This window comes from Echinops telfairi, unplaced genomic scaffold (genome assembly GCF_000313985.2).
Source record: "Echinops telfairi isolate 266 unplaced genomic scaffold, ASM31398v2 ScPeMD7_7457;HRSCAF=8495, whole genome shotgun sequence".
NCBI classification, from domain to species: domain Eukaryota; kingdom Metazoa; phylum Chordata; class Mammalia; order Afrosoricida; family Tenrecidae; genus Echinops; species Echinops telfairi.
Genome location: NW_022111357.1, coordinates 32,394,106 through 32,421,055, shown reverse-complemented (window position 1 = coordinate 32,421,055; position 26,950 = coordinate 32,394,106). Strand labels below are relative to the sequence as shown.

The following is a 26,950-nucleotide window of genomic DNA, read 5'->3' as shown; positions in this document are numbered from 1 at the left end:
TCATTTTGTGTCACCCTCTCTGACACTGTCACCTGGTGTCATCTGAACTCTTCCCATACCGGATCATACAGATTCTTTGATTAATGTTAATCATAGGATTATGTGTGGTAAACCCAGTTATTGAGCAAATAATTAGAGAAGCTGAAGAAGGATGGGAGGAATGATTGGAGGAAGTACAGTTAAAATGTTCCTTAGAGGCAAGGATGGAGCAACCTCACCTCATGTACTTAGACACGTTGTCCAGAGAAACTAGTCCCTGGAGGAGGACAGCAAGCTTGGTGAGGTAGAGGGACAGTGGAAAAGGGAGGGCCCTGCCAAGACGGGTGGACACAGTGGCTGTGTTGTCGGGCTCAAGCATAAGAACAGTGTGGGTGTGGCTCAGGACCCGGCAGTGTTTTGCTCTGTTGTATTCAGGGTTGCTATGGATCGGGACTGATTCCGTGGCACCCAACAACAACAATAAGTACAGATGTAAATTGCTTACGTGTAATCGTTCTTAGATTGTGTGGATACTAACAAAAGTGCTTGTAATTTTTTCTACATTGAATTACATTAGTTAGAACACGATTAGTGACTGAGCAGAAGCCTTTTTATTTTTCTCCTTTTCCTTAGTTACTACTTCAATCTCAAAAAAGTTACTGCTAGAGTGTTACAGATACTAATTAACACAGTATTCTAGCTAAAACAGCAGATAATTTGACAAAATAGCTCTACAAATAGCGATGACAACAACAGCAACCACACAGCACATATAGATGCAGCCACACAATTTGAAGTGTCACTGTAATTGGGCCACAACAACAGCTGGGAGCATATTAGAAGGCTCACAGAGCCGGGTAGGCTAGAGCTTTAGCAGTGCGGATATACTGTGCTTATAAGCTGTGCTTTTGTTGTTAAAACTTACTACAGGCACATTTTCATGAAAAGTCATCCATTTCCGCTGAAACACTGCGCACAATTTTGATAGGTAGTCATTTTGTTGTCACCCCCTCTGACACTGTCACCCGGTGTGGTCCACACCCCCACGTTCCCCTTGTGCCACCGCTGAGAAGTCTCCATGTCATGATTGACGGTGCTGGTTTTGCAGCACTTCATGGTGTCTCCAGTTCTTCTAAGAAAATGGTAAAATTCATATGAATGAACTTGAATTCTCTGGTTTGAAGCAGTGATGGGGAAAGTACGGCACAAAACAAATGGACAATGGGAGAAGGGATTGCATCTCCAGAAAAGTCAATCATCACTGCCCTCGGTCTTAGAGCACTAGGACTGAGGACAGGAACAGGTAGTCCCAGATCTCCCTCCAGTAACCATTGCTTGGTGTGGAATTGCTGTTTCTTCCTTGAGTGCTTCTGTTGTGTCCAGAACTCACCTGCCACTAATATCAGTCATGGTTCCCGGGGCAGATCTGTGGACCGCATTCCGCTCACCACCACTACCACCACCACCACCACCACTGCTAAGGTACAAAGACTAAGTTCCCCAGCCTGAGTACAGCCTACTGGATGTACTGGGTCTTTCTGCAAGGCAGACTATTCGCCTTGAATCTTTCCTCTGAGCTTTATATCTAAATAACATTCCTGTGAGTTTTCTAAAAGGTTAGTCCTGGGTCATTGGCACTTAAACCACTTGTTTTGTTAGATCCTTCCCAAGGAGGTTAATTAGACATCTGATAGCCTGCTCTTTTTTATGCCTGAATGATGAGAATAAGTACCCTGTGGTTTATTAACTGTCATGTTAAACCTTTTCCAGTTGTCTTGTGACAAAACAAGAGTTTTATGCCCTGCCTTACCCGGATTCGGTAGGTGAGACAGGCTCTCTGGTTAAGTATGCCAGGATAAATACAATCTGGCTTTGATTTAGGGGAGGGTGCTTTTGTATCTCAAGTTGTGAGTTCAAGGGTCCCACTTCCTCATCCTTCCATCGACTTCGTTTTTCCTTGTGATACCCAGGGGTTGGCACCTAATAGACACTTGGTAATTGCTGGATAAATGAAAGAATAGGCATTACTGTAGAAAGGTTGGTGCCTGAGATGTTTATATCAAACCCTAAGGTAATCATTTGTCACCTTTCCTGTTTTGAATCCTCTGCTTCCCAGAGCAAGAGCCCGGGTCCTTACCACAACGCGGTCCCAACACACCTTTCCTCTTCTCCTACGCCTTACCTTTAACTTCTCAGTAACTTTTCTGCAGTCTTGTAGGCATGGATTTCTCACCGTTACATATCAAGCCCCCCTACAGTGTGTATGCATGTGTTCAGTAATGATGCTCTCTTTCAATCAGTCACTACTGACTGTCAGCTAGGAGCCAGAGAAGGTATGTATTTAAAATAGGAAACATAGTGCTGAGACTTACATTCCCCCCCCTTGTGTTTGAATCCACTACAGTTTGCGGGGACATTATCAGATGGCTTAGGGAAGACGATGGACAATCGGCATCAGTCAGAACGGGAATACATCAGATACCACGCGGCCACCAGCGGTGAGCACCTGGTCGCCGGCATCCATGGCCTGGCTCATGGTAAGTCAAATGATAGCTGGCTGGAAAGGAAAGGCTGGGGCGGGGCCGGGGCTGGGTCACCCAGCTGACTGCCAGTAGGAAAAACAAAGCTGACAGCAGTGGAAATCCTGGCTTGGTGTCCTGTTGTGCCCGATAGCTGTGCAAGCTCTCTTATTTTATCCTGTTAGTGATCCAAATGTGACAGCACGTGAAAGTGCGTCCATCTCTTTTCCAAACGTTCCTTCCCTGGTCTCGGACTGCTGTTTCCTGTGTGTCCCAAGGTGTGATCAGTGGAATCTCTTCTCAGACCCTGTTATGACTTTCTGATCATTCCTTTCAAGTCAGAAAGGAAGCTTGGAACTGGCTGCCAGGTCTGTGGCCTACATCTTTTCTAAGCCTTGCATAAACTCGCATTTGTCCGAGTTACCCATCCCTGGACCCAAGAGATGTAAGTGTTAGCAAGCATTTGCTTGGTCCCAGAGTCTTTGAATTCTGACTCATTTTCCTTTGGTGACATTTTTCTCAGCAGTTTCTTAGCATGGCTGTCAAAACCCTTGGCACCGTGAACCCAGGAAACTTCCAACCATTGTGTCTCAGACAAGCCTCCCAGTCCTGGCTCACTCTCATTCTTTCTACCCCCTCCCCCATCTCCCACCCCTTCCTTACCTATCTAAATTCTGCTCAACCTCTAAGTCCCTACTCAAATGAAGATTTCCCAGTTCCACCTCCTTTACTTAGAATTAAAGACCACCAGAAGCCTGATGGTGCTGTGTTAGGGCGTGATCAGCGGTGTAAACCCACCAGCTGTTGTTCGGGAGTAAAATGAGGCTGCCTGGCAAAGGTTTGCAGTCTCAGAAACTGTATAGAGGGTTGCTATGAGTTAGAATCAGCTGAATAGCAGTGGTTTGGGTTTGGTTTTAGAATACACATAGGATCCCTTGTGGCACAGTGGTTAAGTGCTCGGCTGCTATTGAATGGTTGGCAGTTTGAACTCACCAGCTACTCCATGAGGAAAGATATGGCAGTGTGTTTCTATAAAGCTGTACTGTCTTGGAAACTCTATGGGGGGCGTCTAACCTGTGCTTAATCGGATTGCTATGAGTCAGGATGCACTCATCGGCAAGCATTTTGGGAGAGCAGGGCTGTCTGGGCTGTGTGGAGGGTTAGCTGCATGTCTCCCCCTCCTGAGATTGGGGCTACCTTGAGAGGAGAAAGACCATCTTGTATGGTTTTTATGGTTTCCAGGGTATCATGCCAAGCAGAACAATTTGTACCAGATTCTTAGGGATAGTTTGAAGCTATGAAAAATCATGTGACAACTGATTAACTCTTGACTTATCTGCATTTGGAGGAGAAAGGAATATAGTCAATTAAAATTCCTATGTCTATTTGTGCTTGTGGCATGGTGTTTAGAGCAGCGTTTTTATTGATCTACTTTACCGAATGGGAGGTTTGGATCGAAATGCCCAGGCTTTACCTGAGCCTGCCCAACTGTTAGTAGAGCAGCCCCTAAGGAGAGAGACATCAGGCTGAAAGGAAAATTTGACTGAGTTGATGGGCTTTAAAAGTTGACTATTGGGTAATCATTTGGGGGCTGGTTTATCTTTTCTTTCTAGCATGGTAATGACTCCAGTGCATTCTTATATTAGAGAGCCTTCCTCCCACCCCTCACACCCCCTGAAGTGAATATAAAATCCTTTACTATGAATAATTTCCTTTTTCTGTCTAACATCCTTGGGAGGTGGAGAGCGAGAGTGAGCACGGCTGTCTTCATTTTTCAGGTGGATGTATTAAGTGTGCTGCAAATATGAGTGGCTTGTTCAAGGTTTCAAAATTACTTACATGCAAGGAAGACCCGCTAAGCCCTGAAAAATACAAAAAAAACAAAAAAACATAGCCTAGAATGAGGTCTAAGTTTATGCTTGACTACCAGCAGTACTGTGGAAGAAAGACCTGGCAACCTACTTCCATAAGATCACAGCCATTGAAAACTCTACAGATCATAGTTATACTCCGAAGCACATGGGACTACATGTGTGAAATAACTCAATGGCAATGGATTCACCTTGGGTGAGATTCATCATCCAGGATGAAAAGACCTTAAAAGGTGACAGAGGTCAGAATCCGCTAAGCCTCACTGGCTTAACAAATGGTAGCTGTGTGCATAGTGCCCTCTGTGAGCCCTACTTGACTCAAGCTCAGCAATGCCCTGCCTCTGGGGACCCCACTGAACCCCTGTCCAGATTTTATGCTCTGCTATAAACTTTATTTCACAAGTTGGAAAAGGGATATTGCCTAACTAGAGCAAATGGGCCCAGAGTCCAAAAGACCCGTTGTGAATTGTTAAGACATTCTCACCCAAGAAGTTTCCTTTACCAATTTGTCTCACTAGAGCTGAAGAGTCTAGAGTGCTTCCTCACACCCCCACTATCAAGGGTAAACATCCTGTGAGGTCCCTGGCACAGGTCCTGGAACTGCTCCCCCAGCAGGGCCCTGCTCTTCCCTTCAGTGCCTGTGTCCTCTCTCCAGCCTGTGCCAAGTCTGACCATGGTTGAGACTCTCCCAGGCCACGGCTTTCCCAATTCAAAATGTTTGCAAGTCTTTTTGACCATAGATGGTCCATTGAACTGGCTCTATTGGGATTTCATCTGCTTTGACATTTTGGCGAGTGCCCTTTGGAAGCTATACTACATATAATTGCCTGTGTCTGAGTTCAGCAAAGCCTGCAGGAGCTTTTACCCCATTTCAAACATGTGGCAGTATTGGCCCGCCACATAGTGGCTTTGAAATCTGAGAACCAGTTTATAGTTATCTGTCTCCACACCTTATCTTTCATAGGATCCCAACTTCTTCATGCTTTTCCCTATTTGGAAGGAGAGCTATTTCTGGTCTCACATTGATTTAGGTCCTACTACCTTGCTTCCCCTCTAAGTTGTCCATGTCCTCCCGAGGCTCTGGAATTGAAAAGTTGCCTCCCAGCTATTCTTTGATTAACTGGAACACACTTTACATCTTTCTGACGATGCATAACATATACTTCTGACTTTACTGGGTTGGCGTGTGTGGAATTTGTATATTACACAGTGAGCAGAATGCGCACATGAGTGGCTGCCAGATGAATGGAGTTGAGGAGCTTGGTTTTAAATGCTTTTGCTTTTGTCCTCAGTCAGGTGATAACAGCCCTTGTCGTTTCCTATAGGTATCATTGGTGGACTGACGAGTGTTATAACCTCAACAGTTGAAGGTGTGAAAACGGAAGGGGGTGTCAGCGGTTTCATATCTGGCCTTGGGAAAGGCCTTGTTGGCACTGTAACCAAGCCAGTGGCGGGCGCCCTGGATTTTGCATCAGAAACAGCCCAAGCAGTGAGAGACACAGCCACGCTCAGCGGCCCCAGGTCAGTGGTCTTGGGCAGGGAGCCACTTGGGCAGGGGCCAGTGGCTTTTGTAATTGCTTATAATCCATACTGATGCATTTTATTATATACCCACTGCTTTAATTATGTGACTTTTTTAACCTCAGTAAGTACAGCAAACTTCTCACCTTATAGGAATACTTGAAAATTAGGCACAAAAAGCTGGCTGACACATTTTCCCAGATACATACATTGCTTATGAATAATAACATAAGATTTCATTCTTACATGCCTTTGGTCACCAAGGCAACTGGAGCCCCCCATCTGCCCATTAAGACAACTGACAGATAACTGTAAGCAGGGTCCTTGCGGCTAGGCCCCATAACTAGTTCTAGAATCCCTGCCATAGAGGTTCACTAGGTAGCTCTATCCCACTAGTTTTCCTTCACCTTTAGAGTACTAGCCAATACCTTAACCATAGAAAGACAAGAAACTATAAACAAGTCATGAAGTTCTGCTGTGGGATGTTGTCTTGCCTCAATACCAGCTGAGACTGGAAATCAGGGACAGACAATATAGCTCTAAGTCTCACAGAACCTAAGCACTTGTATTATCTATTTATTTTAGTGACTTATTTAGCCTCCCCTTTTCAGGATAACTAATTGGGGATTCTTATCAACTAAAGATGTAATTAATGCTATGGTTCTCAGCCAAGCTGAACTTGACTGCATCCAGAAAGATTTTGTTGCTGCCTGAGTAGTACATGCTCCTTGAAGAGTCCTTGTGCCCTCGACAGTGCTCTCATTCTATCGCTCCCTTTAATAGAATTTTCAGGGAAATTGTTCCCAATTCAAAGGAAACCTCTGTGTGTCACCTTGCAACCTTCCTGACTCCATACTACCGCAGGAGGGAGATGCTAGAGACTGTAGTCTGGAACCATGTAACGTGTGCTGCCAGAATTTCTCCCATCTAGAAACCACTGCTTTCTAAAAAAGGATCTGCAGGGTTTACTTCAGTTAAATTGCCTTCTATTCTCAGATATATAGGAAGAACAATCTTTGGAGCATTTATAAAAGTAGGGGTAGGCGGGACAGCAGGGAGACTTCAAATGTATTTCCAATGAATTTTTCCATGTCCTGCTCGAGTCCTAAGAAATGTATCCCCAACATTTTGTAAGAACAATAAGATCCAGTGACATATACGTGTGAGGCAAAAGACCCCTAAGAATTCAAAAAAGAACTATCCTTATTCTTAAAATGGGATGAGTGGATTGGTTTCAAAAAGAATTTGAAGAACATGCATTTCTAAAATATGATTCCTGATCACTTGACTGTATACTCTGCCAGTTTTGAAGTGTTGATAAAGCCTGGCGCAAGGCATATAGCCATGGTGACTACAGAAAGGTGTTCTTGTCATGTTGTTGAGCTGTGCAACATTGCCACTGAAGATGTGATTTTGTGTCATTTATTCATTCATTCATTTTGGGCCAGTAAACTTTGGTTGAAGACTTCCTCTGAAACTGGGATTGGGAATGTAGCAGAAAGCAAGACTGTCCCTGATCTCAAAGACTGACAACTGAGTTGGGCAGCAAACCTAAAACAAACAATTATTTTTGCTGAAATTGTGATAAATGCTATAAAGGGGATGTCCAGGGTACTATAAACTATTTAACTAGAGAGAGAAAAAAGGTTGGCTAACCTTTTGGCCAGTGGTATTAAGAAAGTCTTTCCCAGAACTGGATGGAAGAGTTGGCCATGGGACGAAACGAGAGGATTGCAGTTCCAGGCAATATGGGATGGCATGTGCAACACTGAGAGGTTGAAAGAATGTGCCACTTAGCTACATGCCCAGCTTTCTGCACACTGGGTCTCATTTTCCCATTTCATCTACAAATGAGGACAAGAACATTCAAAGCCATCATGCCCAAGGCCTCCAAGGCCACACAACTAGTCTCAGCACTCCCATAGTGCGCTGCACTGCCTTGACTGGGTGCCCTTCTTGGATTCCTCCCACAGCAGTGTCAGGATCACCTGTTTTCAGACTAAAGAGTGCTCCCCAAGGTCTACCTTGTTGACTCGAGCTTGACTTTCACTCTCACAGCACTTGCACATGACGCAGGACCCTGACTCCATATCTTGAGCAGCCTCACATTTTACTTTCTTGTTCTACTCCTTGTCTTGTTAGCATTATCAGGATCTCAACAGCAAGCACCCTGGCCTCCAGGATGTGCTTCACTTGGAACCATACTGAATGGAGACAGAGTGCAACCATTAGTAGTCAGCTCTGATCATTCTTCATCACAGCCCATTTATGCTATATTTTTTCTATGTAAATGAGGTACCTGAGGCACAAAGAAATCATGCAGCTTGCTGTATAATCAACAGTACTGGCTATATAATTGGGCCACTGGTCTGCTACTTTGCTGTACTACAGTGGCTTGTGGGTGCTACAGTGCTGGAAGCTATGTCATCAGTATTTCAAATATCAATGGGATCACTCGTGGTGGACAGGTCTTTGTGGCTCTTCTCAACTAAGACAGACTGGGGGGAAGAGGCTGGCAGTGTACCGCTAAAATATTGACTTGTGAAAACCTTATGAATAGCAGTGGAGTAATGTCTGATAGTGCTGGAAGATGAGCCCCTTCAGTGGGAAGGCACTCAACATGCAATGGGAAAAACAGTCTCTTTAAAGTAGAATTGACCTTAATGATGTGGATGTACCAAAGCTTTCAGTATCTTCATTTGCTGATATGACACCATGGAAAATGAGGAGAAACCGCTTCAGACATCCATTCATAATTAAAAGTTGGAAGTGTTCAAGATGGAACTTTTGAAGATGGATATCCTAGGCATTTGGGAAATTGACTTGAAATGGACTGGTATTAGTCATTTTAAATCCGTCAGTCATAAGCACTACAATGCTGGGAATGGAAAATTGAAGAGAAACGACATCATTTTCATCAGTAAGAAGAACATTTCCAGCTCTGTCTGAAGTGCAATGCTGTCAGTGATAGGATAATATCCATATGCCTACAAGGACTATTACTCAAATTTTTGTACCAACCACTAATAACAAAGATGAAGATTTGAAGATTTTTACCTTCTTCTGTCTGAAATCAATCAAACATGCAACCAAGATGCATTAGCTCTATTACCTGTGATTGGAATGTGAACATTAAAAATAAAGAAGGATCAGGAGTTGGAAAATACTGCTTGGCAATAAAAATAATACCAGGGATCACATGATAGAATTTTCTTTTTCTTTTTTAACATTTTATTAGGGGCTCATACAACTGTTATCCCAATCCATACACACATCAATTATGTAAAGCGCATTTGTACATCGTTTCTCAAAACATTTTCTCTCCATTTAAACCCCCGACATTAGGTCCTCATTTTTCCCCTCCCTCCCCTCATGATAGAATTTTTAAGACCAATTACCTAAATTGAGTAGCTAAAGCAAGTGGAAAAAATGATGAAGAAAAGAAGACTGAACAGAAGATTTCAAAGGGCACCTTGAGAAGACAAAGTTTATGGTGAAATGTGGAAAGGCCTGGAGTTGAAAAATCGAAGGGAGAAACAGGCTCAGCATTTTACAAGCAGAAAAAAATGATTACCTGTGTTATGTTGACTATGCAAAGGCAACAACTGGGTGAATAAGCATCACGATTAACAGAGAAAGTTCTGACATTGTCAAGGATTTCATTTCATACGTACTACTCATTTATCTACTATCTCATTATCTGACATATGTCATTTGTGACAACTCTGGAACATTTTCAGGCAGTATCTTCAGTGGTTTGGAGTCCGACATGGCACCAAGGCCGGTCCAGCCACCCTGAATGATAGGGTGCAGGGTGATGACAGGCAAAGGCCTGAAAGTGCAGGGGGAGCCAATGGAAGGGAGCGTATGGCAGGAAGAGAAAGACTTAAGGACCAGGGTAGATGGAGAATGAGCAGGGTCCCCACTCAGAACTGGCTATTGGAAGCAGTAGGCAATAGGCAATACCCAGCCACCAGTGTCCCTGTGATGGTGGGAAAGGGGTTCTGCCACACCACCTGCATCCTCGGATTCCACCCGGGATTCCAATGAGTGGTGATTGTCTGGGAGAGAGGGGGGACCACAGAACAACCTGGTCTTTGGAACCTTAGTAATTCAGGAATGGGTTTACTTGGATCCTCAATCAGTGTTCTTGGAAGCAGCTGTCAAGAAATCCTACAAAATACCTCTTTAAAGTATTAAAAAACAAAGATGTCACTTTGAGGACTAAGGTGCCTAACCCAAGTCAAGGCATTTTCAATCACCTTATATGCAGATGAGTGCTGGACAATGAATAAGGAAGACCAAAGAATTGATGCCTTTGAATCATGGGTTTGTAAAGAATGTCACATACATCACAGATGGCCTAAAGATGGAACAAATCTGCCTTGGAAGAAGTATAGCTGAAATGTTCCTTATAAGCAAGTATGGTGAACTCACTGAACATATTAGTAGGAGGGACTAATCTCTAGAGGAGAACATTGGTTCAGTCCGTGAAAAAGAGGAAGACCCTTGATTAGATGGATGGTGGCTATAGCATTGGGCTCAAACGGCAACAATTGTGAGGATAGTGCAGGACATTCTGCTATTCATAGGGTCCCTGTGAGTGGACTGACTTGATGGCATCTAACAATGACAACACTTAATGTTTATCTGCAAACTTCCCCAAACAGCTCTCTGCCTAGCTGGTCACCTCTTGGAGGAGCACAGGCTTCAGTAGTAGGTGAGGAGTGCCAGGGAGGTGTGGGCCCATGGGCATGGACGCTCAGAAGGGTTGGAACTAAGCTGCAAATCCTCTCCGTTTCTGGAGGAGCCCAGAGAGGGAACGTCAAAGCAGAAGTCGCACCTGCTAACCAACCCCCACCCCCACCAAAAAAAAAAGAACCACTTGCTGTTAATTCAGTTTTAACGAATGGGCACCCTTTGGTTGCAGAGTGGAACTCTGGTCATGCTCCCCACCCCACCCCCCAAAAAAACCCAACTCACTGCCATTGAGTCAATGCTGACCCACTGTGACCCACCGTGGGTTTCCAAGACTAACTGTTTACAGGAGAAGAAAACCCAGTCTTTCTCCTGTGGAGTTGCTGGTGGTTTGATCTGCTCACCATGTGGATCACAGCCCAGTGTGTAAGCGCTACTCCGCCCTGTGCTAATGGTGGGCTTCAACAACAAAACACGGTCTTTATTACCCTGGAAAGCATGTTAGGCTCTTCTGATGAGAGCATTTTTACCAATTTCCCTCCGTCCATTTGTTTGGGTTCAAAAGTAGGGTTATTATTGAGAAGCCATGTGTTAAGAAAAGAGCACTTGATTTGGGACTCAATAGGCTAGAGTCCCATCCCCCTTAATGACTCCTATGGGCACTTGGCCAAAGTCTCTTAGCCTGCTTAAACCTCAAGGTTGTTGGTTTTTTCCAACTAAATTGGGGGCTAATTATACCCCACTCAAATTATTTTAATGTGGAAGCTATAAAGAACTGAAAATTCTGGTTATTTTTTTTTTAAACTTCTTATTCTGAATCTGGTTCAGGTTTACAGAGCAGATCATAAGTTCTACATTCAACAATTCACACACACTTTGTTTCCTCTTTTTATCATTTTATTGGGGGCTCGTACAACAATGATCACAATCCATGCATGCATCCATGGACACACTTTGTTTCAATTCATCCATTTCATACCCCTCAATGTACTATCACTTATCCTACCTCCCCTCTCTCTTTCCTGTTTCCATCCCGCCCTCTTTCCCAATCTTCTGAACTTTGTCCTTGGGTAAATGCTGTCCTTTTGATCTTCAATGGTTGATTATTCTAAGGTGTGTGTACCACACTATTGCTATTGTTCACTCTGTAGGCCTATTGTTTAGCAGCACATTGAGCCACCAAGACAAGTGTAGTTCCAGACCTGAGGGGTGACTAGTCTTGGGGGTCTCACCTGTCCCTTTACAACCAGTAAGCCTGGGCTCTCTGAGCTTTTTAACTTTGGTCTACAGTTTCCTCACACTTTATCCAGTATCCTCTAAGGCAGTGGTTCTCAACCTTCCTAATGCCACGACCCTTTCATAGAGTTCTCGTGTTGCGGTGACCCCCAACCATAACATTATTTTCGTTGCTACTTTATAACTGTAATATTGCTACTGTTATGAATTGTAATGTAAAGATCTGATATTCAGGATGCATTTTCATTATTAAAAATTGAACATAATTAAATATAATTAAAGCATAATGATTAATCACAAAACAATATATAATTATATATTGTGGTGACTCCTGTGAAGGGGTTGTTGGGGGGGGGAAGCGGGGAGGGAGGGGAAAAATGAGGACCTAATGTCGGGGGTTTAAGTGGAGAGAAAATGCTTTGAGAATGAAGTACAAATGCGCTTTACACATTTGATGTGTGTATGGATTGTGATAAGAGTTATATGAGCCCCTAATAAAATGTTTAAAAAAAAGAAAGGGTTGGGACCAACAGGCTGAGAACCACTGCTTTAAGGTGACCCTCCTCAGAATAGGTGGTAGTGGTGCTGAGTACCATTTAGTTCTTCTGGTCTCAGGAATGTGGAAACGCATGTTTTTATGGTCCATTGTTACTGGACTAAGTGTTTCCTGGGTCTTTCTGTTTCCATCAACCTTCTTTCCTCTTACTGGGGAGAAACCCATTGCAACATACTGGTAGGTGATTGCTCAGGGGTTTTAAGACCACAATTGCTCCATCAAGTAGATAAAGGGGTCCTCAAACTAAGGCCCGCGGGCCACATGCGGCCCGCTGAGGACGTTAATCTAGCCCGCCGGGTGTTTTTGCCCCATTTGTTATTTTACTTAAAAATAAGATATGTGCAGTGTGCATAGGACTTTGTTCATAGTTGTTTTTTTAATTTTTAAACTATAGTCCAGCCCTCCAACGGGTCTGAGGGACAGTGAACTGACCCCTGTTTAAAAAGTTTGAAGACCCCTGAAGTAGAACTTCATCTAGAACTTCTTTGTTTTTAGAGTGTGTTATGTTAACTGACCTTAATGTCCCTGAGATGCTGCTCTTGAGCCCCAAGGCCCAGGAACTCATTCCTTCAAGGCATTTGATTGTGTCCTAAGAAGTTTAGTTTCGTTGTTTCCTAAGAAGTTTGGTTTGGTTGTTCATTGAAATGGAGAGCCTTGTGTTCTTAGGGTGTGGTGGTATTTTCTGTTAGTGAAATTATTTCTCATTGATATGGAAGAATTGCTGTCTTAAGCTGGTCTGCAGAGGTCCTTCCTGCACAAAGTACTCTGTAACCTGCATCAGTGTTAGAAGCAGTCTGATTCCAGACCAGAGATAGAAACTGGTTGTGCAACTGACCTTGATGTCCCCCAAGATCCTGTCCTGATCCTCCAGACCTAGAGACTCATTCCCTCAAGGTGTTTGGGTATATCTAAGACGTTTTCATAAAGAGCTCTCTGTGTGTTTCACCATATTCATGAATATATTTGCAGCAAAGATAAATACTCATATACAAATACCTTCTGTCAAACCTATGTATCTACTCGTGGATATATTCCCACTGCCCTTCCCACACCTGTTCAGCCTGTGTGTCTATCTAAACATCCACTTGTAGATTACCACTATTGTAGGACTCTTACCTACAACGGTGTTTACCTCTGTTCCCTTTAACTCTTGCAAACCACTTGGTGTCTTCCCCTGACTTCTTCATTTTTGCCAACCCCCTTTAGAGTGCACATTGCCTCACCCTAGGTAACACTTGCCTATCCTCTAGCCAGTGACTTCTCCTTTCTCCCATACCCTCCCACCCCAGTAGCTTGCACAGAACGTTTCTTCCAGTACAAGAACCCTTTATAACAGCAGTCTCATTTTGTGACTGACTGTACTCAGCATGATGTCCTCCAGGTCCATCAGTTTTCTTTGACCTCCCGTAGTATTTCACTGTGTATATATATGTACCAAAGTTTCTTTACCCGTCCTTTCATTGATGGACATTTCGATTATTTCCATCTCTTTGCTGTGATGAATGTGGTTGTGTGGATGATAGTATTTTTTAAAGTCACCTTGGAGGAACACAGAGATTCTTATAGGTAGAAGCAGGTCAGAGCAATGTAAGGGTTTTGTTAATGATGATAGTGTTTGATTTCTTAGGAACATGCTAGTTCAACACAAGGGAAAAATCACCTTGGTTTCTTGGAAGTGAATTATAACCATCTCCAACTATCTCAGTTGATTGAACACAATCCAGGGGTGTTAGTCAGGATTTCTCCCCACTGTTTAGACAACAGGGACTAACAAATGACTTGAAGGGATTAGACGTGAAATTTTGACCGAGGGCTGACCTGAGCCCAGGGACAGAGCCAGGAATAGAACCAAGGAGTCCAAGAGTTCTGCCTGAGTCTGCACTTGGAATCCGACTTTCTGCTTCCTTTGTCATATTTCATCCGTGTGAAGGCTTAGATCTTAATATCTATGTTTTAAATGACCCAAATTTTAAGCAGATGATAGCAAAGAAAGTCATAAAGCTGTGAAAGAATACTCCTTCCAGTAATCCATCTGAAAAGTGGCCTTACAGGAAACATTGGCTCCTTTTTCTGTTTATTTGAGCCTGGTTTTATTTATAGGGAACCCCCTCCTTAAGTTCTTTGAGTTCAAAATACTCCCAAGTTCCTCTCCCTGTTGGAGTTTGCAGGCTTTCCAGAAAAACTAGCCACCCATTTTTTCCTTGAAATTTCCATGCCATTCAATTGCTCTTAGGAAGGCAGGTGGGGGTTGGGGTGGGAGGTTGGGTAGGGAAGGGCAGGGGACAGCAGATCCCTTGGCCTTGACACGCATGTTGTGGACCAGTATCCCCTGCTGTATTTGTTCACTATACAAGTATGTGTGGTTTGGAACTGAAATGAGGAGACTTTTCCAAGGCAACGTTCTGCTGGCTCAGGTTGCATCTTCTGGTCTACATGTATTGGGCCACATTTGTCTGTTCCCAAGGAAAGTTTATGAACATGGCACAGATAAAGCCACAAGTTGTGGTGCCCTTGAAGCTGGGTAGAGATGCCTACCACCCTTCTAACAGACCAAGCCAGTGCAGGACACCCAGCCATGTGACCATGCTCAGTTGGCTGCATACACGTGGTGGCGTGTGCATGCAGTATTTGAAAACGTATTCCAGCAGAGAGTGACAGAGACCCAGGAGGGGCCGTTTCACAGTGGTAGACAAGGCCCCCATTGCAAAGAGAGGAGTCTCTGACCCTGGGATATGTGTGTGCTTGCTTGTACCTCTACATGCCGTCTGCTGCAGGCTTTGCGGGGCACAAAAGGAGCGGATGATGATTTATGAAATTGAGACCTGGGGTTTCCTCCAAAATATGTCTTCACCTTTTTAGTCAAGACTCAAAAAAAGTGCGAGGAGAAGTGGGAGTTGGCAGAACTTGAAATATGTAAACTAATTTAGCAAAGCTCAGGAGTGTTAAAGCTTATCTTGTTATTTAAGTTAGATAAGGAGGAAGGGGGAATTTGAAGGATAATGATAGATTAATGTTTAAGAATATGGCCATCAGGACTCTGATAATGTGTTGGAATCCCAGGACCCTTGTATTGAGCACATGGATGTAAATCCCAGTTGCTCTGGAGGCGTCTGCGAAACTTCTTGGTTGATTTCGCAGAAAAGATTTATGGTGGGCCTCTTTGACTTTTTCAGTAAAAACACTCCCAAGACGCCGCCCCAAATTTGTTCGAGACACTTGTTAATGGCCTCTTAGATATGGATTCTCTTAAGGAAGTGATCTTTCTGGTAACAGCCCTTTTTGTTACCGGGCTTACTTTTTACTCATGATTTTCCAGGATCAACGGGGGTAAGAGCCTGGTGGGTCACCAGAGCAGGAAGGCAGTCAGGTTGACCAGGTCATGAAACAAGTGGGAATGAGCACTTAGGGAGTATGACCACTGACACTTGCAGCCTAGTACTTGCAGCAGGATGGCTTCCAGTGGTCCTGCGCTGCAAGCAGCACCGTGCTGTGCTCAGTGCTCCATCAGGCAGACCTACTAGGCACGGAGCCTTCAGGGAGCTTCTGAAGGCAAAATGTCTTAAGCTTAGGCGCTGTTCTCAACTGTTTTTCTACTAGTGTTCCTTCCATGGAGGAAGAGAGAACTGATGCCCATTTGGGGGCAGAGCGTGTCCAACATGTCTTTGAATCTTCCTGGTTTATCCTGAGAATGCAAATGGATTTGGCATTTTATATCGTTATTTTTATTCAGATTATACATATTTAACTGCTACCCAATAAAATGAGCTCTTCAGAAAGGTGCACCACGGGACCCTGTGGCCACTGCAACCAGATATCTTCCCTTTCCTTATCTTGCCATAGGATCCTGTAGGCTGTACATTCCCAGACTTCTTGGGCCTCCTGCCTCCTTTTCAGGGGGGAAAAAAAATTAACTGAATGGCCCCCTGGCAATTAAAATTGTATGCTATAACCCATAATCCAGTATGATAAAGGGTAAGTGCCTGCTTTTGCTGTCAGTACGCCCTGTCCCCACCATAACCATCTGCCACCCCCACCACCACCACCCCCACACACACACACTCAACCAGTGCCTCGTAGGGGGCTGTCACCCACTTTGGAAAACACTGCTTTAGACCTTAGTTGTCGTTGTTGTTAGGTGCCAGCACGTTGATTTTCAACTTGCAGTGACCCCATATAACAGGGTAGGTAGAAGCCCCATAGGGGTTCTAGACTGTCATCTGTCTGGAAGCAAATCGCCAGATGTTTTTTCATGAAGACCTCCGTAGCAGCCATATATCAAAAACCCAAACCAAACTCACTGCCATAAAGTTCATGGCAGCTCAGAGCGACCCTAGAGGACAGGGTAGAACTAACCCCCTGTGAGTTTCTGAGACAGTACCTCTTCCTTCACAGGCTTAGAAAGCCCCCGCTTTCTCCTGAGGAGTGGTTTCAAACTGCTAACATTGCTGTCAGCAGCCCAGTGTGTAACTACTATGCCACCAGGGCTCCCCGGCAGCCGTCCAAGGATATGTGTATCGGTAATGATGACTGTCTGGAGGCTCAGTGCATATTTGGCCACGGGACTGGAATTCTTGCCTTTGAGTTTATCTATCAACTGCATAACCATTTGCTGTTTGGGGCTGCTGGTTTAGTTAGCATGGTGGTTTCATCGTGAGAAGGAGTTTCATTTAAATGAAACTGAAAAACTATTGCTGTGTCCATTGGAGTGTAAGGGACAGTACCCATCTCTCCTTTGCCGTCTAATGGTCGCTCAGTGCAGATAGTGGTTGGCGCTCACTCTCTCGGTTGCTTCCGCTCACCTTTTGGTCTGTATGATGTGAGAGCCAGATATCTTCCCCTTCCTTATCTTGCCAAAGCAGGTCTTCTCAGAATGCTTGAAGGTGGATGGATCATTTTCTCACCCCTCGCTTTTCCTGAGCATCCCTTGAAGAAGTAACAACATAAAGAGATGAGTCAATGACACAAGATAGCTAACTCGGGTCGGAAATTAAGCTGACAATGCTCCAGGAAAGGATATTTTTAAGAAACATCTTCACAATCCTTCATGCCTTATAAGTTAAAATTCCTCTCACAGGAACACAAGCAGAGAACTCTTATTTTATAAGATAGACTCCTTCCCTCTTGCTGAACTCTTTAATGCTGCATTCCCCTTTCACTCAAAGGCTCCAAGCGATGCTATTCTCATTATTGCATAACTTATGGAAAGCTCAGATCTGATGCTAAAAGAAAAAGGAAAGGGTACATGTTCATGCCTACCCAGATTGGAGAAACGCCTTTCCATTTCTGATACCCATGCCTCATTTATATGCAAGATTATCTGTTGGCGGGGGGTGGGGTGGGCGGGGGAACACTTTTTTGGTCATGGTACATTATAATCATTTCTAAAAAGGAGAGTGCCTATTCTTTGCCATTTTTGGCATACAGCAATAGCGGACTTTATGGAAATGGCTCACTCCTGCTCTCAAAAGTAAAAATCAGCTGGCTTTAGATACAGTTCTAAATCTTTTAGAGATAGTTCTTGCCACTCACCCTGTAGGTCCTTTCTCAAAAAAAAAGGATGGAAAGTGTGGCTCTCTAATTTGGGGTTATTTCATGTAAGAATGTAACAATCAATGTACATTCTCTTCCTCGCTCTGTAAATGGACTTTTAAAATCTGTGGGCACCTGCTCTGACGAAAATATGTACTTGAGATTTGGGGTTGAATGCCTGGAGATACAGTGTTGTGCCTGTATCTTCTTGAGAAATGTTGTATGTGGTGCAATAGAGAAGTGAATGCCATTTACTGTGTGTGGAACTCCTCTACAAAGTCCCTGCCCCCACTCACTGCCATGGAGTTGATTCCAGTGCATAGCCACTCTGCAGAGGTTTTGGTTTCTGAGATGGTAACTCTTTCCAGGAGCAGGCAGCCTCTTCTTTCTCCCTTGGAACAGCTCCTGGGTTTGAACTGCCAACTTTCCTAGACTGACTTATTCTTAGGTTTGAATGACTACTATGTCTTCATAGTTTCCCTTAGAGAATTTATCTTCATGGAAATGGATTCATTGGCCAGGATGAAGCTGGAATCTTTGTTAGAGGATTCAGGCTTGAGATCAAATCCTTTGCTCCCAGAAAACATTAGGCTCTCTGGCGATTCTGAGCTACACAGAGGACGTCTGCACTAGCACAGGGGAGAAGGCTCAGCATTTGTATTACAAGTAAAGCTTTGGGGGAAGAAAATGTAGGCTAGATATTATCATTAACCCTGGGTTTTCTTGCTTGGATAGCTTTATCAGTATCCATTTATCAGACTAAGAGTCTCACGAATTTGTCGAATGTGGGAGAGAAAGTTGACTGAATTAGTAAAACATTTAAAATCATAATGTACACTAAAAGAAACAGTTTTATTATATTGGCCATCTCTAACTCAAACTAGGTTAACCATGCTACTATATCCTTAATGGATCTGTATTAATGCATCGGGGGAAATGATTTCTTTTTAAAAATGAATTAATTATAAATAGAATACATTTATTGAAAAACACACACATGAAGTACAAACCCGAATTTTAAGTACTTCCTGCCATTTACATAAAGTTAAATTTCTAGAAATGTAATCAGAATAAAAATAGGAAAAAAGAATTATATAAACTTGTGAGCAGTAGGTAGACGTAACCAGCTGAATGAATTAAGCTTAAACCATTTAAGCTATAAGTTTAAATTTAAACTTAAACCAATTAAACTACACTTAGTTGTTATGCTTCCAAAAAATGAATTTTATTGCCATACACTTCACATATCATACAATTTAACTGTTCAATCATATTAAGAATATTTGTGCAATCATCCCCACAATTTCAGAACATTTTCTTCTCATCCTCACTGTTGTCAGCTCTCCATTTCCCCCAGCCTCTCCTGCCATGCTCCTGTGCAATTATCAATTCCATTAGTACTCAGGGGCCACCATTCATTGGGCACTCTTGAAAATGATTTTTAATCGCGACAAAATTTGTTCATGTGGGCCCTTGGTCTAGAAACCCCTGGGGGTAGATCACCCAAAGCTCTTTCAGAACTATTTCACATATTCATGTATATCTTTATACATTCTTATATAAGTCACATACACTAGACATAATGTGTATATAACTATTTTTATATTAATAGCCTCTAATGAGAGTACAGGAGCTATGGTGACATAGTGGATACATGTTGGGCTGCTAACCTAATTGCAAGGCCCACAGTTGGAAACCATTTATAGAGGTCTACTTATCCTGAGATTTCATATACAGAAATCATATAAAACACAAACAAGAAGCAAACAAACAAACACAAATCATACAACCGTGGCTCGACCAAAGATAGAAAAACCTTAATCAAAAAGGAAGCAGAAAATATTAAAAATTGAAACAGCTTATATTGAACTGTCTTCAAGTCAATTCTGACTCATAGTGACCCTATAGGACATAGTAGAGCCACTGAGTTTCTGAGACTGTAGTTTACCAGCGTAGAAAGTCTCATCTTTCTTCTTTGGAGTGACTGGTGGTTTTGACGTGCTGACTTTGCAGATTTCAGTCCAACAAGTAATCAGTATGCCACCAGTACTCCTTGAATCAGCTTTAAAATGGGTCAAAGGGGGGGCTCGAAAATTAAGATGTTACAGTTTAACCTAACTGCATCTGCCATAATCAATTTTATAATGCTGTCTGATAGCAAGGCTATTCTCATCCCTGGTCTATGGTCAGAAGGAATTCACTGGAAGCTTAATCCATGTGGGAACCTTGCAAATGGATTTTGGGCACCCATCCTGTAATGGATTGTAGGTTATCCATCGCCTTCTGTAAACTAGGTGTTTACAGTTTAAGCTCTGATACCATTCCCTCCTTTGGATTTGGATTTGACTATTTACAGCTCTTCTTGGATTATACAGGCTGATGTGCTCTTCCATGTAGACCTAGTTGACACTTCACTTAGATGGCTGTTTGAAGACAAGCCTTTAAGACCCCAATGCTGTACTTTCTGATTGCCAGACACCATCTGATTTCATCATCACTCTTTGCTATAGCACCTATGTCTTCAGTGATCTCTTCACTTAGGACCTTGTCATAGAACTAATTATTCCAAGATGGGGGAAAGAATGAAGTGCAAGCTGAAAATCCATTCATATATCAATGGCTTATGTATATCTCTGGTTCGTTTTAGAGACATTACTATCATTTGATGTGAGACAACATTATAAATTATACCCCTAGGGCATGAAGTTTGGCCCTATTGTCAGTGTCATTAATTTATCCAGTAGTGTAGAGTTTAAAGCACTGTTGAGAAAAGGAGATTATACCATTATAGGCTGGCTTTAGACCTCACTACATGAATTGTTGACTTGTACAGATAAACTAAGTGACTGGATACTGTTTACACAAACAAGGGGGTTGGTAATAAGGCAAAACTTTCAATAATACTCATTTACAAAAGCAGAGACTTTTAAATTTATACATGTCAGACCAGATTTATACATGTCATAAGAAAGCAAGGAGGGCATTAAAATAGTAAATATATGGTAATTTTAGGTCACCATTCATTGGGCACCCTTGAAATTGTTTCTAATTGCTACACAACTTTTTACATATGGTCCCTCATCTAGAAACCCCTATGGGTGGATCCCCCAAAGTTCTTTCAAAGTTCCGTAAAATCAAATCTATTTCACATATTCTTGTATATTTTTATATATTCTTCTGTAAAATACACATGAATGTGTATATACATTAGATATAAATGTCTGAAAATAAGTCTTCTTATAATAATGGTTTCTAACGAGTGTGCAGGAGCTCTGGTAGGGAAGTGGATGCAGGTTGGGCTGCTAACCACAGTGGGAGAGAGATGGGGCTTTTTACTCCCGTCACAGTTACAGTCTGGGAAACTCACAGGACAGTTTTACCCAGCCCTAAAAGGTCACTGTGAGTTGGCATCGTCTTGATGGCAGCGAGTTTGCTTTTTGGAGTGAATCTACATTGGGGTTTTCCAGAAGTTGCCCAAGGTGTGATATTATAACAGTTGGAATGTAGATGCAGACATGAGGATCTAGCTGTCTTTTCTATCAGGCAGGGCTCGAAGAGATTTACAACAATGTTTAATAATGCCACTGTGACTCTATGGGCCCATGAAAATGCTATTTGCCTGCCAACAAGTGCCTGTGCTAGCTGTTCTGGGTGAAAATATGGCGGTGATCCATCATCCTGCTGATAAATAGTGCGTATCTGCAGTGGTGGATTAATTTGGATTAAACTATCAGAGCCACTGTAATGTGATTCATCCCCCACCCCTTGGCTCCCTTCCAGCAGCCAGCAGCCCTCCTGCTCTGCCCCTGACTTTTACTGTTTCTTGAAGTAACAATTGGGAAAGATCTTATCGCATAGCAGAAAGACCTTTCACCATAATTTACCTAATTCAGCCTTCACCATAACTAACCAACCCAATACATTTTTACTTAAGCAGCACGGTAAGTGCAGAACTGATAACTCCAAAGGGCAAGGTCCGTCATGTGGTTGGGTTGGTGCTGCCCGGAGCTCTTTCAGGTAATCAAGAAGGTGTATCTGTTACAGAGATTACTTGGCAAAACCTCAGCTTTCTGCCCTTGCGCAGTTAGTAGAGTTGGACAAACCCACAATATTTGGATAAGTTCCTTTGAACTCCTTGTGGGGAGCCATTTTTACGAGGCAGTTGTTCTGTTAACACCAGAGACAGCTCCTAGTAGATTTTCCCCAAACATACTTCAAACATAGATAATGGCAGGGGTGACCCAAGCCACACCATAAAATCCCAGGGACTGCAGGAAACTTCAAAGGGTAGGGAGCGCAAACTGTCACCTCTCATGATGAGGACTATGGGTCACAGCAATGCTGGCTGACCCTGGTGAGGCAGGACCGGTTGAATCCAGTGTAGCCTCACTGAATGAGGCCATTCGGCTCCTGTGCTCCACAGATGGACCCCCAGCAGCACAAGGGGGGTGCTAATAACTGGCACCTGCCCACCTCCCCAGGTGTGAACAGCCAAACTACCACATGCAACATGTTTTTATATCCCAGAGGGATGAGGGGCTAACCTCAAAGAGTTGGAACTTTGTGTATTTGAACGATTGAGGGACCCCATTTATTCAATTTAGCCAGGACTCGACTTGTGATGTTCAGCCCCAGTTTGCTTAGTAAACTCACTGCGTCAAGTGTAGGCAACAGGCAACCCTGCCGTAGAAATGTGTTAATTGATTCAGTAAATATTGAGCTCTGACTGAATTCCAGGAAAATATAGGTGTTCAGTTCTGACCATACATAAATACCCAAAGGCAAGCTTTTTCTGCAGAATCCCACATTCTTGAGACTCACCAAGCTATTGGTGCGTTAATATTTCTAAATAGCCCTGCGTGTGCTTCAAAGCAATTGTGCTATCGCATTCTTGAGGAGACTATTATTGGTTGGAGTCAGCCTTGTTCTTGAAGACAACAGAACTACCGTGCTGAAGCTGAAGAGTGACCTTCCCCCGAGTTACTGCACCAGAACCAGGGCCGTCACAGCTCTTTGGAAACAGACCTTTGAGGGGTTTGCTAGCTGTTGATAACTAATGATCGACTTTCTTAAACTGTGCTTTACTCACCTTGAACATATTTAATAATAGGTACCATACAGTGTCTACTCCATGACAGCAGTAGTTTTTAAGAGCCTGTGCTGTCAACCTTCATTATTTTGCTGTAATAACCAGGATTTTTCTGTATCTTTAAAAATTAAATTGTATTAATGTAAAATCAAAGTGTTCTCTCTTTTAAAAGCCAAGGTCTTTGTGCAGGTCTGAGAACAAAATGCCAAATCTCCCCCCTCTCCCTTGCCCTTAGCTCTGCCTCCCCTGCAGCAACCATATTCAATACTAGAGCTGTTTCTCCAGGTACTGGCTTCCATGCTGCTATAACACATGTCCACACTGCTATTCCGTGGCATCATGTGACTTCCTGTTGCTTATTATGTCCGCATTCAAGAGGACTTCAAAGACTTCCTGGGAAATTAATATCTTTTCATAATTCTGTGAACTTCTTGAAGCCCCCTTGTACAGGTTCCGCCTCCCCATCCTTGAATATGGTTACAGCATCACTTGTGGATGAATCCGTGTCTGTGTTTACCTTATCATGGCTATGTCAGTTGCAGTCCCCGTGAAGCCGCATAGGGTACACCTTTGGTTGTTTCCTTTGGCGTTCCACTTGTTTGATCTGTTAGTTTTTCTTCGTAGCATTGGTGACTGCTTTGACCATTGCTGTTTTCCTTTATGTCGTGTGCTTGTTGTGTCAATTCCAACTCATAGTAACCTTACCTGATGGAGCAGAGCCGCCCCCTTACAGCGTCTTTGGCTGTAATTTTTATGGTTGCAGATCTCCAGGTCTTTCTTCTGCAGGGCTGCTGGTGGGTTTGAACCACTCACTGGTTGACAACTGAGTACTGACCCTAGGGGTATCAAATGCTTTCTTTAAAAAACAAAACAATTTTATTATTAATTTATCCCCAAACTCTCCATACATTTGAAGACAGTAGGTAAGTTCAATTTCTCAGTTTCGCTCTTTTTCTTGGATAGCCTTCTCGAGGTATGGGAGGGATGGTGGGGCCATGTGATTGGTCGCTGACCAGGCCTACCCCAGAGCTGTTGTCGGAGAGCTGCTCTGAGTCCCTCAGCTCCCACAGTTCATTTCTGACTTTTTCTCTCACGAGAGAGACCTTTCTCAAATGCCTGGTGAATGTCGGCGGGTGATTCTGCTTTTCTTTAAAGATGAGGCACTGCAAAGCTGATTGGAAGCTCGCTGTGTGGGGTCCTTGGGACCTGACCACAGGTTGACCAGGTGGGAACTATTGGTCCTAGTTATCTGCTAAGAAGGGGCAGGTTGAGTCTGGTAAGAGAGAGAACCTATAGGTTTAACTGCTTCTTATACAGACCTTCAGCCAACCTCCTTGTTTTCAGCACCTTGAAGACATGCTTCCCTGTTCCTCCCTTATGCCCCAGGCTGTCAGAGCAATGTGGTGCCTCCCTGTTTTTTGTTTGTTTGTTTTTTCCTTCGTTGTCTTGGGGTTTTTTTGTTGTTGTTTTTTCTCCCCCTGAAATCTAACAGAGTTCTCCCATATTAATTAGCCTTCCTACTTTGTACCTCCCACTCCCGCAGGCTTACCTTTCAGCACCACTTGTCCATCTGCTTTTCAGCTCCTAAACTATTGTTGACGTCTTCACTTTATCCTTCTGGATCCCTGCCATTCGTATGTCCCTTTGCTTTCACTTTAGTGGGGTCTCTGGACTAGATCTGTCATACTTAATCAGAAGCCCTGTAACTTAGACACTTCGTGGATCCATTCGTCCTTCCTGGATGGCCTTTCCCTCTTAGCTCCAATCAGTTGCTCGGTATTTGTGCAGTTTTACTGAAATCCATCTTGTTAACCTAGTAAAACCTTTGTAAGTTTGGTGGTGCTAATAAGTGGTAATAGCACTGTTGCTACCACTTTAAAGTCTTTTTTATGAGCAGTATGGATCTCTGTCCTTTCCATGTATTCATGGCTCATGTAATCATGGCAGCCACTTTTTGAAGCATCTGATGAAGCAGGCTGTGGCTCTTCTTCCCAGAAAGATTGAGCATGAGAAGTCCTTGCCAGTCCCAACCCTAGCTTTGCATCTGGTATTGGTCTTTAATCTCTCATCCTGTGTGATGTAAAGAAACAGGTTGTAGAAGGCTCTTGTCAGATCCCAGGAACATGAAAGAAATTGCACACCCGAAGGCAGTGGCATGGCCCTGTCACCACCCCTCATTGAACCATAAAAGCCATTCAGAGAGGGCGGCAGCTGGAGAGTGACTGTACTTAGATCCTGGGTGCTGATGGGTGTTTTGTAGTTCCCAAGGGAAATTGCTGAAAGTTTTCTCATCTTGACACTCCAAGGGCAAGAGGTCTTGCTTCAAAGAGAAGTGCACATTTCAGAAAGAGATGTGGAAAGAACATAAAATCCCAGGTTCTTACCAGTTGTGCAGAAGAGATGGGAAGGAACGTTGCTGCCTTCAGCATTTAGATGGCAAACATTTGTAGGGATGAGGGGGCTGGGACTCAGCCAGTACTGTGTGATTCCTATATCGGTAATGCAAGGTCAAACGGGCTGTTTGGGATTGGAGTCATTGCATAGTTATGTTTTAGTTAGAGCCTGGAGTTACTGGACTCATATGGAACAGGAGTCATAATGCCTACTTTGGTGGCAGTTATATGGACTAAATCATATATATAGCACTGAACCTGATATGGGGCTTGTAGTTAGTATTCAAGAAAAAATGTTTGTGTGAGCTTTCTCTCTTGAATACAGAGTGTTGAGCCTAAGCGAAATAGGGCATTGTGTCTTCAGTTCTTACTTACACTCTATCCCTGAAAACTTAGGGCCACTGCTTACTTGTCAACATCGCTAGGTTCCAAAGACCAGATCAGTACATGGAAATTGGCTTCATGATCACAACACAGAGGATGACTGCCTCGTTTTACAGAACTGCCAAACCACTGAGCGTCACGGCCCAGCAAAGCTGGCACATAACCTTAACATTCACAGAAAGTGTGACTTAACACCTCTCACCTTAGCACTTAGTGGATGTAGCTGTCATATGTAAGTCATTAATGCACAAATGAATGGAATAGTAGATTTTTACTAAACGTGAAATGTCGGGTAATGAGTGGTTAAGTGAGGAGTAGGTACAGTGCTAAGCCTCAAGAGTTGATAGGCTTTGCCTGGCTTGTGCCCTTTCCATCTCTTTCTTCACGTAGACTGTTTGCACACCCCACAAACCTGTGATTAGTGCCTGTGATAGTCCTTTGGTTGTAATTGCTGGGTGGAGGAACTCACCTGGGCCCTCGGCCTTTGTGTGTGAGAACCCCATTGGAAAAGGTGTGCAGAGGCCACGAACTTACTCTGAACCCACTTGTGAAGAGCAGGTGATCCCAAACTATTGTTAGTGTCTGCTGTAAATGATATGCCTCTGGGTTCGAGCAGAGTTCAGCCAAGAGCCCCACATGACATGGAAAGCTGTCCTAGAGCCAGGTTTGTCGGGGAGAAGTTATGTAGTGAATGTCTCCAAGCATTGGCATCTGTTGTCTGCCAAGGGTAGGACAACCGAGAATGATGAAGTGCTCACGGAAATCAGGATGGGGCAGGGGACCCTGTGACAGCTGGCAAACTGTGTCAGGACTGTGCTGCTCATCCAGCTCATTTGATAAACAGCTCTAAATGCATTACGTGGCTTAGAAGGCATTCTTCAAAACTGTTTATGTTTTCCAGACGCATGACAGTCCACTATTAGGGTTTTGAGCTGTAGAATTGGATTCCATTTCAGCAGGCTGCTGGGACTATCAAGGGCACATCTGTCTGACTCCTGTCAGGAGAATCTCACAACAATATTAGCATGGAGGTCAGAGTCCCCTATGTCTGGTTTTGTTTTGTTTTTTTCCTCAAGTGCTCTGTTTCAGGGCTGGAGTGTAGGAAGAATGGCTGTTTCTTTCACTTCTAGTTCGGAATGAAGGGTTGCTTCACAAACTACTCTTATTGGGCACCC

At 43.5% G+C, this 26,950-nt stretch overlaps 1 protein-coding gene across 1 annotated transcript in view; it reads left to right on the top strand.

The window, feature by feature from the left end:
- The window catches only part of VPS13D (vacuolar protein sorting 13 homolog D), a 280,525-nt gene that overhangs the window by 215,831 nt on the left and 37,744 nt on the right, over window positions 1–26,950 (top strand). The window contains exons 64-65 of the mRNA XM_045298953.1: window positions 2,384–2,516; window positions 5,695–5,890. Coding sequence (XP_045154888.1) covers window positions 2,384–2,516; window positions 5,695–5,890 — 329 coding nt within the window. The remainder of the gene's footprint in view (window positions 1–2,383; window positions 2,517–5,694; window positions 5,891–26,950) is intronic.